Raw genomic sequence first — 14,064 nt, 5'->3', positions numbered from 1 at the left:
TCCTGTGATTATGGTGATATTTATTAAATAACTAAAGGTGAATATAAATGCGGTTAAATATACATCAAAGAAATAAACAATGGCTAAACAAACAGAATGTGGAGTTCTATTGTGGGGAGAATTTGACTCATAGGGCGGAAGAGAACTAATGAAAGCAGTTATATGATACTAACTCGGTTAAATTTGTCTAGGAGTTTTAAGGACTAAAGATAATGGATCAACAGACTATTGAACACGGTGGGTCGGCGGCCTGCCTTGGCCTGTTGCACGAGTCTCCACGCTAGCTGCCCGTTTCCTGGCTTTCTGCTAGGGAATTTTCCGGGCGTTCTCCGTGTCTGAATGAAAAAAAAAACACTCCAGTGTTGACCGTCCTCGGTCTGGCAGTTAGGCTGTTCTGGTTTGGATGTCCTTTGGGTTACTGCTGGCGGGCCCATGTGGCTGGGTCCGGCTTCAGTGGGAGCAGTGTAAGTTAGCTCGACGAATAAAGCTTAAAAAGAACTTGGTCGTTCTTGAATGAAACTAGTGAAACTTAACGGTCTGATAACTTTTACCAAACAAAAGAAAAGAAAAGAAAAAGCAAGTAAGCTGCTTGGAAACGAGGGAAAAGCCGAGGTCGCGGTGCTTCGCGTGTGTGTGGCTTGAAACGAACAAAGAGCCTTCGCGGTAAACCGGGTCGAACTTCTTAGGGCGTTGCTGGGAGACGGAGTGCACAAGCAGAGCGAAGAAGACAAGAGAACAAGCAGAACAAGAGAAGAGAGCGAGCGAGCGTGTGTCGCTGCTTTTGTTTGTTGGGGCGTGGTTCCCAGAGGGCAGTCCTTTGTTCCCCTGAAGGCTTGTTTCCGGTTTCCTGAGAGACCGTCTTAACTTTTAATATGTCTAATCAAAAAAAAATCTATTTGCGCGTATTGTAATCAAATATCTTCCCACAATCAAACCTTGATTGTCAAACGGTTATACCGTTCTTAGTTTTAAGCATGTGATAAAAAGGAAAACAATTGTCAGTAGTTCAACCTTAAGGTTAGCATTTCCTAGGAATCACATCAGATGAGAGGAACTTAACTAGCTTCCTGGATATATTGGTTGTTACACGTTCTTAGAGAATTTAAGCAAGATACACAAATGGCATCAGATTATGAACAGGTAAATACAGAGTGACATTTATACATTAAACGGCATTTCAGACAATGGCATGTAATACTTATTTTGTCCACTTGGGGGAGCTCTAGTTTCATGACGATAGCTTTGATTATTCTTTCAACACAATCGTTTGCTCAGGATCTGAGGAATTTAGTTATTTAACATTAAATTTGAGCTGGAAAATGAATCAAGTACTATAGGCATTGACATTTCTTTATCATATCCTTTCTAAAGGAATTGTGTGAGAAAGTATAACATAAACGGAAGAAATGTGAGGGATCCTTACTGAAAATTAAAACACTGCAAAATTAAGTTATTTAGATTCTTTTCAACAATAAATAACAACAACAACATGGTAACATAATACTCAAATGGAGTGGGGAGACATTAAGACGTAAAGTAACTTAAAGATTATTTAGTTAAACAAGGTAATACTTTGAGTTTTGAGAAGACAGTACTCCTGGTTTACACAAAGGAATTCAGGTCTGTCCTCCTCTGGTGTCCTGGAGTTTCTCACGCGTGGCGGTGAGAGAGATGTGAGATAATTAAAGAAAGAGGGAGGTTAGTTGCCATGGCTACGTGTGTGGGGGGCAGTTTAGGGTCTCCTTCCCGCTCTTAAAAAGAGTTCTGATAAGCTGTTCAGGAGAAAGCTGATTTCTGGTTAGTGTTTCTTTGTCATTTTAAGGTCAGGCACCGAGCCTTATCTCCGCTGCTGCCAAAGGTGGCCAGTTTTACGATCGAACTACCCAGAAACAGCACTTAGGGAAAGCGAACCTTTCACCTCCTCCTTTGGTCGCTTCAACTGTCTGTTGAGGGTTGATATCTCAAACCCCCTCCTTTTCTTTCTCCCAGGGAGAGAGAAAGACTTTGGAGTAGTCCAAATTTATTTGATATAAAATGCACAAATCCACACTGTTTGTACACAACATCATTAAAAAGCAGAACAGTAGGGCTTTATTACGTTACATTCAGTAGGAAGAGCTAGCGTTAGCTAACTAACATTACATTAGGAACAATCCACAGCCGACATTTTTCTGGATTTATTTTAGGTTTTGGAAACAGAATAAATCGTACTTCTCCTTTCAGTCTCTCTGGGTAGCTGCTGTAACTATTACAAGGGGCCCAGGAACAGCGTTTGACCAGATCTTAGAAAAATACAGCAAAAAAAGCTAGAAAACGACTCTTTTTGCATTAGATTCAATGGAGCGCAGCCATGAAAGTGTCTGACCTAAGTTAGAGCGAGTCCTATACTGCGCTGTGATTGGCCAGCTGTGTATTCGGGGCGTGGCTTAGCGAAGGGTCAAAAAAGTTGTGTTGTAGGACTAAGAAGATTGAGTGTAGGAGATTAATTAAGTAAAAAGAGGAAGAAGATGGCAGGCAGATATGTAATAATTATGGTAATGAAAACAGTAATAATTAATGGCCATGATCAAAATAATGATCTAATATGCGAGTTGTTGCGGGAAACGCCGGTGGAAACGAGGGAGAGGAGTTGGTTGTGTACGCAGAGGAGCTGTAAGCAAGACTTTAGACTGAGAATTGTCCTTGAGAGAGACTTCAGTTTCCTAAGGTTGTCACTTGCAGGAATACTTGCCAAGATGGTATCAGACACCTGGTCTGAGCCTGTCACTGGCAGAAAGAAATGGATGACATTTTAATGGGCGCAGTTGCCCCAAACCTTTTTGTACCTACTTGTCATTTAGACCCCAAAATATGTGAAAATAGGGCTCAGGTTTTATAAGGATCCTTTAACACACAAGAAAAGGGAAGTTATAAGAAACACATTATATAAATAGACAAACTAAGTTTAAACACTTTGGTATGAAACTGTATAAACTGGGTTTATACAGGGTGTCAGTGTGTGTTTTTTTCATCCAGCCTGTCCTCATTCCCAGGCATCAAATACCAACGCATTGTCTGGTACAAACACAAATGGCAGTGTTTAGCATCCAACAACATATTTTTTTCTACCAGGGCAGTAAAAGTTTAGCTGGCTGATCTGAGCTTTCACACTGGAAGCTACCGTTTTATTGCCAATTAGTGATCAGCTGATTGTCTCACAAACGCAACCGACAAAGCCAAAACAGAGAGAGTCACTACATGAAATTAATCCAACTTCATATTTTACACCACAAGCCAAAGCACAGCGCTGGAGAATAACTACATGAAGTTAGAGCTGCAAGCAGCGTTAGGTGGGCCCTCGCACGTGTAACGCTTCGAGGTGTGAGGCGGTCACATTGCAGATTCTGGAGCTCTGCTGATGTGGCTGTGAATTTGCCATGCGCTTTGGGCGCTGCACAAAGGTGTTAATCATCACTTCCTGTGTCGCCTTTGTGGCGCTAAATAGCACTTGGTGCTACGACTATAACTGAACATGTAGATGTGTTCTGGGTGTGACTGTTATCAAGCACAGAAAGTTTGGTGCAGACATGAGCATGTACACTGAAGTTACAACAACTTCCTCTTTCATGGCAAATCATCGATGTTGGATGCCTTGCCGTTTGTACAACTTTTAATCGTCAATGGCTTTAGGATAGACAGGGAAAATCTGAAGTCGGTCAGACTAATTCCCTAGGAGGAGTTTGTTAAATTATGGAGTGTGTAAAAAATCCCAAAATGACCATAAAATTCAAAATGGCCGACTAACTGTTGAGTTTAGGACATCGCTCCATAAGGCTTTTTTGTACATCCGGACATGATACATGTGCCACAGAAATATCGTATATATGGGTGAAATGTGCTGCGGGGGCTGCTTCGTTGAAGGTCACTTCCTGTTGCCAGTACACCTGCAATAGTTATGTTAGTTTCTGTTTGAGCACTTAGGCTCAGTGAATGAATGTGTGTGAATGGTGAATGCAGATGTAGTGTAAAAGCGCTTTGAGTGGTTGAAAAGACTAGAAAGGAGCATTTACATTTACTACAGGTGAATGTTGACTCTTTTCAAATGCCATGACAGCTGGAATAATAACAATTAAGTTAAAGAAATAACTTTATGAAAAGCATAAAGAATAGTTCTTCCTGTGACAACCTAAACTGTCTACACACACACACAACAGCGCCGCACCGACCCCAGCAACAGGCAGGGAAGAACCCCAGTAACCAGGGCACCCCGCGACCCCCTGAAGCAAAGGACCTGGACCACATGTCCCGGGGACAGCCACACCCAGGGAGCGAGAATGCGGGAGAACCAAGGCCGACAGTCCCCCAGCCCAACCAGGGGCAATCTGACCCCAAGTGCAGGCAGAGCCAGCGGCCCCCCTGCCAAAGAGGGCCCCAGCGAGGAGAGGAGACAATGGATCCCAGGCCTAGGGAAACGCCCCGCGCCCCAGACGTGAGCAAGAGTGCCCCCACACCACTGGAGACACGCATGTGGCATGTGGCACCTCGTTCAGAGCTACATCATCGTTACAGTTAAGAACAAGGACTGAGATTGCTTTGTGTGTAGGGATGGCAGAGCCTGCCGGCATTTGTTGGAGGAGCACTTCGAAGAAAATATCCCACCTTGAATCGTTATATCGTCGGATATTTACAAAACAAACCTCGTCAATGAAGAGTGAGGTGAGGTCAAAAAATAAGACAAAATAATTGGTCATTAATCATAATCGAGTTAAAATGTATAATTAATTGTGATTTTGATGTCGTCCAGCCCTTACCTGCCTCTGTGCCCCAGCTGTTTCAGACCTGCCACGCCTCTTCCTTTACAGCCATTTGGCTGTAAAGGAAGAGGCAAATGGCAAAAATAAAATTTGGCAAAGATAAGATTTACAATGCTTGTCAAATGCCAAATAGTAAATGCAAAAAGGCAAAACATTTTATCCATTTAAGCTTTTAATAAGATATAGGTTCAATAATTGTTTGGTGTTTCAAATCTCTAATGGATGTAAATTGTAGTGCATTTATATAATGTGTGCTGCCACCAGAGGGCACTATGACCTTGATAATTATTCTTGTTTAGACCGTAAGCTATTGAGGTGCCTCATTATGAGGTGATCATTCCTGCTTACTGAACAGTAGTAATGTCAACCTCAGGATAAGCAGTTGATGATGGATGGACATCTTCATGTAACCTTTATATCAGAGCTACTACATTAAATAGGAGAAAGCAATCTCTGCACGAGGCCCTGTTTCTATGTTTGCTTGTTACCAGTTTTCGCACATTTGTTATTTCTGTACATTGATTGAAAACCTTTAGGATGGCTAGCTTGAGTTTACTGAGCATTTGATCATTTCATTTAAAATGGCTTTTTTGTGGTCTTATTTTGTTTAAAGGATTTGTAGTGTTCAATATCTCCATTTTGGATTCACTGATGTTTTTAGGGATTCTTCAGTCATGCTGACTTGAGTCTTTTCTCAGACTTACACTCTTTGTCTTCGTCTTTTTGGGTTGCTCTTTTTCTTTAAATCAGCTTTAAAAGATTGAGTTCAGATAAAAGAATTGACTGTCCTCCCAGGAGGTGAGCTCTGGGAGAGTCCCGTCTTTAGCCTATTATTATACACTATACAGACAAGCTGATACACGTTTGTGACTAAGGCCTTTGCTCAACCTCTTTCACTCACACAGAGCGTTTGAACCTCAGTGACAAGGAAGGAGATGCTGCTAATACAGTACTTAGTACTGATAATATTATTGGGATACGCACCAGGCACACTCAAAATGTCTTCTATATCACATTGTTGGTTTTGTTCTCTGACAAACTGTCTAATTAGAAAAACAACACAAAAGTGGCACTTATTGCCTTCAATAATACATGTCATTACAGCCATCTGCTTCCTAAAATGTGGACCAGTGTTCTCTGCCTGTCCCCTCATTTCCAAATCATAAGACATTTATTTTTGTAAAATGCAAATGCTCTCGCTCTCACACATGCAGACGCACCGCCACACACAGACGATCATGTTTGTCATCGTTAACCCCTGCTATTACTGTACGTCAGTGTGTGATGTAAATAAATGACCAAATGAACACGACCCCAATTAAATGACAATAATCATATAACAATAACACAATTTTGTGCAGTCATATCCAGTATGAGTGTGTAGAGACAGAACTGAGGACGATCAGTCAAGCACCACCTTTAATGTCAGGATGAGTTGTAACACAGGGCGGAGAGTCTGCAGCCTCGCCACCCCACCCCGCCCTGTATGTCTTCACAGCAAACACAAAAGCCGAGTGTTGATTTATCCCAGCATCAGCATTTGGAGGCCCTGCAGGGGCTTCCACAGAGGGATCACACACATCACAGAACAAGTAATGAGCTTCAGCTCAGCTGCTTCCTACTTCCTGTCAGGATTTATGCAGTGAGGAGATTTACTGTTGTTGATCTGATATTATTATTGTTTTAATTAACTGCACAATCTCAATTACTGGGGAGTGTTTGTAGTTAAATCTGGTCTGGTTATGAATGCCAGCACAGAAATGTCCCCAAGGCTGGATCATGACAAAGCGGGCAACTGCAGAACACTTATGCACAGTTAAAAAATGAAATGGCCCTAAAGGCCCTAAGGTGACCTGCATTTTACTTGTTGTTTCTGTGACGATCATCCTGGCAGGTGATTACACAACAGATTAAAGCAGCAGGTTTTAATCCTTTTCCCCCATTTTATTTCTTTTTAAATAGAAAACCTTGCCCAGCTGGACAGAGTTGAAAGAAAAAAAATTACAAAAAAGTCAAAGAAAAAAAAAAAAATGACAGCATCCTGTTTACATCATGTCGTGTTGTAAAGCTGAAAGAAGAGCATCAACCCGATGGACTGCTGCAACATACATTACCTCCACACAGACAACACAGGCAGTAGCAGGGCAGTGATTCAGGCCTGCCGTAAGGAAAGGTTCTGCCCTCAAACACAGGACGAGGTCAATCTGGCTTTCACATCTCAGCTCAACGAAGCCACATCTCTGTAGACTAGGACCAGCCACAACTTTTTAAAAATTTCAACAGAAAAGAAAGTCACTTATCAAAAGGTACTCAAGCCGGCCAACAAGAGTGCTGCTTGCTTTTCAGCCCGGTGGAAAAAAGGCCAGACTGGTTCCCCCGTCACCCACCAGAAAGGCCTGGGATGGATAGATAGATAGATAGAACGTTTGTGTTTATTCTCCATTATATAGCCAGTTTCGCAGTGTACGCACGCACAGGCAACATGATACCAAAAGCAGACTGTGCACAACTCTTTGGTGATAATGAGTTTACGAAAAGGAACATGGAAAAAACACACTATCCCACAACTGACATGGTTATACAATCTTTCCAATATACATATTTCAACAATCAGAGAGTAGAAAATGGAGCCTGCAAATTCAATAAATTAGACAGCAAAAGATGAATTGCAGATAAAAAGTCCAGCAGTTGGGTTCACAGAAATGAATAATAAAGAAAAATACAAAACAATCCTGGAGAAACAGTAACGTGTCACAAAGCGGAAAACCACTGTAAATAAAAGAAATCAAATGAAATGGCCAGTCAGTGATCACTGACACTGCTGTGATGCGAGTCTTTACTGATGAAATGTTTAGAATCAGTCTTTTTGTAAACATTCACAATCAAGAGTTGAGTTATGTTTGGAGCACTGCTGGTCTGAGGGTACATGGACACCAGTCTGTTTTCTGCACACAAGACAAATGGAACAGTTAAGGACCAAAATGGTGCACTTCACTGAGGTACACATTTATAACCCCTGCCTCCCTCTGTCCAGACAATCATGTTACGGCTGGAGGAGCCTCAGGCCCCCACTGTGGCCCCTGCTGTAGTCAGGCTCACACAAGAATACTGGTGCCTCTATTCTAAATCAAAACATGTACTTCCATACTAGAACCCAGACTGTGTCTATGAGTTGTTCATCATGGTATTACTGGATATTATCTTCTTTTAAAATTACATATTTTCAAAATATATCCACGTGAAGTCTTATTTTAGTAAAAAATAAATTAGGTGGTGAAAACACCACTAACAGGAGGAAGTGAGCACAGACAGTTTAGGTTGAGATTCCGATCGTCTGCAGCCCGGCTTTTCTCACGCTGTCCTAACTGAGCCGTTATTGCTTGCCTGCCTCCTGAAGCCGTGGTCGTTCTTCTCCAGCCAGAGCTCGGCTAGCTGCTGGGTGGAGCCGTGTGACGAGGCTTTGGAGCCCAGGCACATCTTATATTGCTTTGCCTCCAGGTTGGGGTCACATATAACAGGGTGGTGGACGTGCACTATCCCCATGTCAGTGCTTCTGAACAACTTAATCCCTGATTGGACAAATTTATTGAAAAGGTCCACATCCTCCAATCCCCACCCCTGTATGGAGGTATCAAAGCCTCCAGCTCGGACCAGGTCTCCCTTGTAGACGCAGACAATGCCAAAGCCATAGTTCCTCCACAGGCCGGTCTTGGAGGTGAAGACGTAGTGGTTGTTGCTGGGGACCTTCCCAGCGTACACAACCTTGGGGTCATACTGGCTGAAGATGATGGGGAAGTAGGTCTGCTCCCCCAAGGCGGTGTTGCTCCGACATCGCTTGAGGAAGTCGCTGGTGAAGAGCAGATCCACATCACAGTAGAACAGCAGTGAATCGTTAGAGAAGTGCAAAGAACCCACTTCCAAAGCCAGAGCCCTGGAGAAAGAGCCGGCGACAGGCTTGATCTCCATCTCGGCCCGGGGATACTTAATGTGATACTCCCTCATCAGCTCCACCTGCTTGACCCGCTCTGTGTTGTTGTCTGTGCTGAAGAGCAGGATGAGCAGCTTGACGTTCTGGTTGGGGATCAGACAGACTCGTTCAAAGTTGGCCATGAAGCGCACAAAGATGTCATAGCGTCCTGATAGAGGTACCAGGATATTGACCTTCTTCTCTTTTGGCTTTCTCTGGTCCTGTCCAGAGGCGGCCAGCTTGAAGGGCACCAGCATCTTCAGGGAGTTAGACAGAAATGAGAGGGAGTCTGACTCCTTGTTGATGTGGCTTGCTAGAGCTCTGGCATCCATCTCCTCCTCCTCTCTGAACTGGATCTGGCTGAAGGTCTGCTGCAGGTAGGCGTGCCTCCTCACAGGAACGGTCATGGTCTTTCCTTTGTGCTTCTTGTACAGCAGCAGCAGATCCAGCACATATTCTGCCCCATATAAGGGATTAACCCTCCGGTAGCCATACTGGATTTCTTTGAAATCAATGACCCGCCCCCGTGTCTTGGCATTGGCATTGATCATCTCCATCACCTGCATTATGATGTCATCCAGGGCTTGCCTCTGGGAGGAATCCATCCCGCGGCGGGGTGGCTGACCTTCAGATGATGAGAACAGGTACTTCCCTGTCAGAAACTCCCACTCCAGGACCTCCTCTCTCTGGTGTGGATGGAAGCGCATAAATGAGGGCGGCATGCCGAGCTGGAGGTCCTCTCGGCTGGGCTCAGCAGCTCCGTAGCGCCCCATCTGGACGATCTCCCGATGGAGCTGAATGGTTCGGTGGCGCAGGTCTGCAATCTTGCGGCTCAGCATGTAGCTGTGTAGGCGATACTGGTAGGGAGGGTTCTTGTTAGGGTGGAGTGTGATGGCTCGATGGATCTTGCTGTTGTGGAGATCTCGTATGTAGCCCTTCTTATTTGGTTCATAGTTCTCATAGAAGAGTTGCTGCATCTGTGTAGAAAGGAGATGGAACGGTGTTAGTGCCACCGGGGCCATGTACATTTGTAACACTGGATGTTCATTATTACACATGCAAATAGAAAACATCACAATGGGAGCCAGAGCCTTCAGCTATCAAGATCTCCTGGGGAACCAGATTCCAGTTTGACTTCCCATGATGCACTGACCTCCTGTCTCTCTGTCTGTATTCTTACCCATTAATGCATATTTCTAACCTGACTTCTTTCCTCTCCCGTAGTTCTGTGCTCTGTAAATAATGTTGCAAAGAGTAATGGGCCTGCTTTGTATGAAAAGTGCAATGAGATGACTTCTGTTTTGAATTGGCACTATATCAATAGAATTTTACTGCGTCAGCAGAAGCAGAGGACAGAGGAGAGGATAAATGATGACATAGGGCTGTTAGCCACTTTATTATAAAAGACTTGTAGCCAAAGGTTCTGTTGAGAGTTTTTAATTTCCAGTATAGTTCCAGTATAATTTATTTATTCTTCTTTAAGTTTAGCTAGAAGTTAAACTCTATTAATAACTATTATTAACTACTATAGTAATAATAATCATTATATTATTTAATGATTATTATTTATTATTTCATTTATTATATTATTTAATTTAACTATTTGATGCTATTTAGACCAACAGTAGGGATGTAAAATGGAAAAGATTTTATTAATACCAATTCCATTATCAATTTGCTATATCGATTCCCTGATTGATTCCTGATCACTTTTTTTGTGTGGAAAGAAAGCAGGCCTCCCCTGGTTTTCAGTGGTATTATCTCTGAGTGTGAACCCAGTGTAGAAACAGTCCCTGTGCAGCTATGGGAAAGGGGTTTGCCGGCTGGGAGCTGATGAGTCCAGCTGGCTGAAGTCCGAAAACTAGCTGTAGCAACACTCTGTCAAACAACGACATGAGAGAATATTTATACTGCTTCAGCAAATGCTTCAATAAATTCAATCTAGAATTGTTCCCGGTTGAAAGCTTTTTGCTGGTCGCACAAATGGGCAATGTTCTTTGCATCTTAGACTGTGACACAATACTGGCAGTAGCTACTTACAGCTGTGGAAAGAACACCTCTCTCCCTCGTTCTCCTTTCTTCAATTAGCTTTTTGACTAACAGCTGACTTAAACAATGGTTAAATATGGTTCGGTGCCATGACCTGCAGCACGTCATTCACGTCAGGAATGGTGCGTTCAGTAGCGCAGTAACGCAGGGTTACTTGAAATAGTAATTGTAATAATATAACTGCTTTGGAAATAGTAATCCGTTAAACTACTCTTTACTGTGAAAAGTAATGTTATTACTGCCCAACACTTTAGGTAACACTGATGCATGAGAGCGACTGGGCTACACACTGTGCAAGTGTCGAACTGGGCATCTGAAGGGAAACAAACATCCATGTTGATACTTGGAAAGGAAAAAAAAAGTCTTTACAGCCTGTAGATGCCCTCAAATCCTCTCCATTTCACTCGGGCAGCTCCTGTAGCCCCCTCCTTTTTTTTTAAAACAGATCTGCAGGATTCATGTTGGTCAGATTTTCAGGTTGGAAAATCTGGAATTCCAGATTAATCTGGAAAAATCACATCCCTGATAAATTAAATGTAGGATTTTTCGTGGTTGAAAGCTTGTTGCTGGTCGCACAAAGTTTATAACAGACAACAATGTTCAATTGTGTGTCACAAGACACACAATTACATCTTACAGCTGTGGAAAGAATGCCCGTCTCCCTCGTTCTCCAGTCATCCTCTAGCTTTTTGGCTTGAACAACATAAGGTCGGTGCGTTCTAGTAATGCAGTAACACAGCGTTACTTGGATAAGTAATAATATTGTAATAATATTACTGTTTTGGAAATAATAATCTGTTATGCTACTAGTTACAGGCAAACTTTTAGATTTTATTACAGTTACTGCCCAAAACTTGTGGTACAGCACAGTCCACTGCTGACACACAACAAGTGAGTGAGTGTTAATTGTTATAATCTGCTAGAGCTTTACAAACATACTGTTCCTCAAATTGCAGGAGGCTACAAGTGTGAAGGGAAAGAAAGGCCACAGCCTCCAGAAAGTCTAATTTGAGAGGACGGCTATGGAATGTAGCCACAAGCCTGATCTCCAGGGAAAGGCCATACGGGCAGAAAGACAGGACAGGCCTGAGAGCTATGGAAAGTGATGGCTTTAGCCTGCGTTCCTCTGCTAAGAGAGAGAAGCCTGCAGATTAAAACACACATGTAACCTTGTCATTAATGGAAGTCTTAAGCCAAGCTGCTGAATAAAGGGCCCGCCTTTACAACTGAAGCCAAGCCATTGCAGATTGTGTAGTATTCCTTCAAACAGACAATGTTTAAGTAGAGACCCTTTCAGACAAAGAATATGCAATCTCTCATTCAGACATACAGTAGGTGACTTTTACATTACTTTTCCTCACCACTTCATTTAGACGTGAACAGACATTTACGGAAAGATAGTGAGGTAGAAGATGTTTTATGTTCTCTCACAGGCTGTATCTTAGAGGGATTTGAAAACTTATGTTTCCACTGTAGCCTAATTAATGACCATTTACCATCAGTTTCATCACTTAATGTTTTTTTTATGTTATCCAACCACGCACAAACACTTAATGAATTGAAATGAATGAAGTTGGGACCCTCATTTACTTCCTGTTTGCACACATTCTCTATGTAAAGTGCTTTGCTGGATATTCATGTCCTGAGCCAACTCTAAGGAATGCTATCAGGGATGATCCAGGCCCATTTTAATGGATTGGTATCATAATTTCATCCTTTCTTTACTGAACTTTCTCCACCTCAGCCTGCTAGAGTTCTAGGGCAATGCACTGTTCAGATTTTGTCTGACATTTGGTCTGAATTTTGCTTCATTAATCTCCTCCGACGCCGTCTCTTGTCTCTGTGTTTCAGTAATTTCACAAAGTCACTCTTCAACATTGATCAGCTCCAACTCCAACATGATCCACTTACTTTCAGCTAATTTTATCTGCCACTCAATAGACATCTATTCACAATAATAGGGGATGTATGCACATAAAACAAAAAATGCCAATTATTTTCTATTATTTCAGGCAAGATGAGTGTTACTCCTATGAAATCCTCACTGTCAAGCTGAAACAGCCCAAAATATGTCCTGTTAAAACCAACTGACTCCTAGCTCTGTAGAGAGACACAGGTTGGTGGATTCGCTAATCAGGTCTGTTATCTCTGTAATGCTGCTGTACAACTGTGAGTGATTTTGTAGTCCCAACAACTCCGACAGAGTGAAATGTCTTCTCTCTAGTAGTGTTGCACGGTATACCAATAACTAAAATAATAAAAGGTATCGTAATAACTTGCCATTAAAAACAATACAATACTGCCTTTTATTGATATTCATTACAACTACAATATATCTATAAAAATATAGAAAACCTGTTGGTCAGATTATTACTGTGGTTGTATGAGAGTTTTTTAAACTTCTTTTGTCCTGGCTCATGAAAAGGAGATGATGACTGGGTGAATAAACTGATCAGGGTGCTTATTCAAACATAGGATTTTAAATTGCCATCAGATTAACATAAAGGGCTGGGGGGTTTAGCTGAAGGGTTCATGCTTGCATTTCTGGTAAACAAAATAAGCAAAATAAGCCGGTTGCTGCTGTCTGCCTGTATCTGTTGTCTTCAGGGGGCAAAGGTTGAAGTGCCACAGTATTTGCAGGTGATAGTGGTGCTGGAGGAGAGCTCAGACTGTATCCTGCAGGGTAACACCAATCAGCTGACAGCTAATTGGTCAGGATGTTTATGTCTCTCTCCTGCGGCTTCACCATCATTAGCACCCTTCCCAATTACATTTCTTCCACTTTTGTGGTCACCGTTGCAACTTAAGACTCATCAGTGCAATTTCTTCACAGTTCATAAACCTCCCAACATCCCTGGCCCGAGTTTGCAGAAAGGTTCTCAAAGGCAGGACAGAGTTAAATCACAAGTTATTTGCGGGAGCTGAAGCCGTGTGTGTCACTTTTTATTTTGAACATTTGAATGATTTTAATATTTGAACTGTAATGCCCTGTCCGAATACAAAATGTATACGCAAAAGATCGTCAGCTTGACTGATACCTTTCCCTGACCTATCATTAAACTAAGCTAATAAATAAAATGGGGAGGACCCGCAACACACTGTATGGGTTTAAATTTAAAAGTATTATATTATTATTATAAAAGTATATAATTTGAAAGAATAGAGTGTCGTTTGAAATCAACTTTTTAAAAAAGCCCTATCAGAAACCGCAGACCTACGTATTTTTTCCAGTTTGGAAACAAACACCATAAGCAA

General features: G+C 42.2%; 1 protein-coding gene across 1 annotated transcript in view; it reads right to left on the bottom strand.

Moving 5' to 3' along the window:
* Window positions 1-6,716: 6,716 nt before the first annotated feature.
* chsy1 (chondroitin sulfate synthase 1) overlaps window positions 6,717-14,064 on the bottom strand; it is an 80,039-nt gene continuing 72,691 nt past the window's right edge. Inside the window, exon 3 of the mRNA XM_038693414.1 lies at window positions 6,717-9,737. Within this exon, the coding sequence (XP_038549342.1) occupies window positions 8,145-9,737 (1,593 nt within the window). The 3' untranslated portion in view covers window positions 6,717-8,144. The remainder of the gene's footprint in view (window positions 9,738-14,064) is intronic.

The sequence above is a fragment of the Micropterus salmoides genome, unplaced genomic scaffold, assembly GCF_014851395.1.
Source record: "Micropterus salmoides isolate LMB-PRFRI ecotype aquatic unplaced genomic scaffold, ASM1485139v1 Ms_hic_scaffold_3, whole genome shotgun sequence".
NCBI lineage: Eukaryota > Metazoa > Chordata > Actinopteri > Centrarchiformes > Centrarchidae > Micropterus > Micropterus salmoides.
This window is presented reverse-complemented; position numbering and strand designations above follow the sequence as displayed.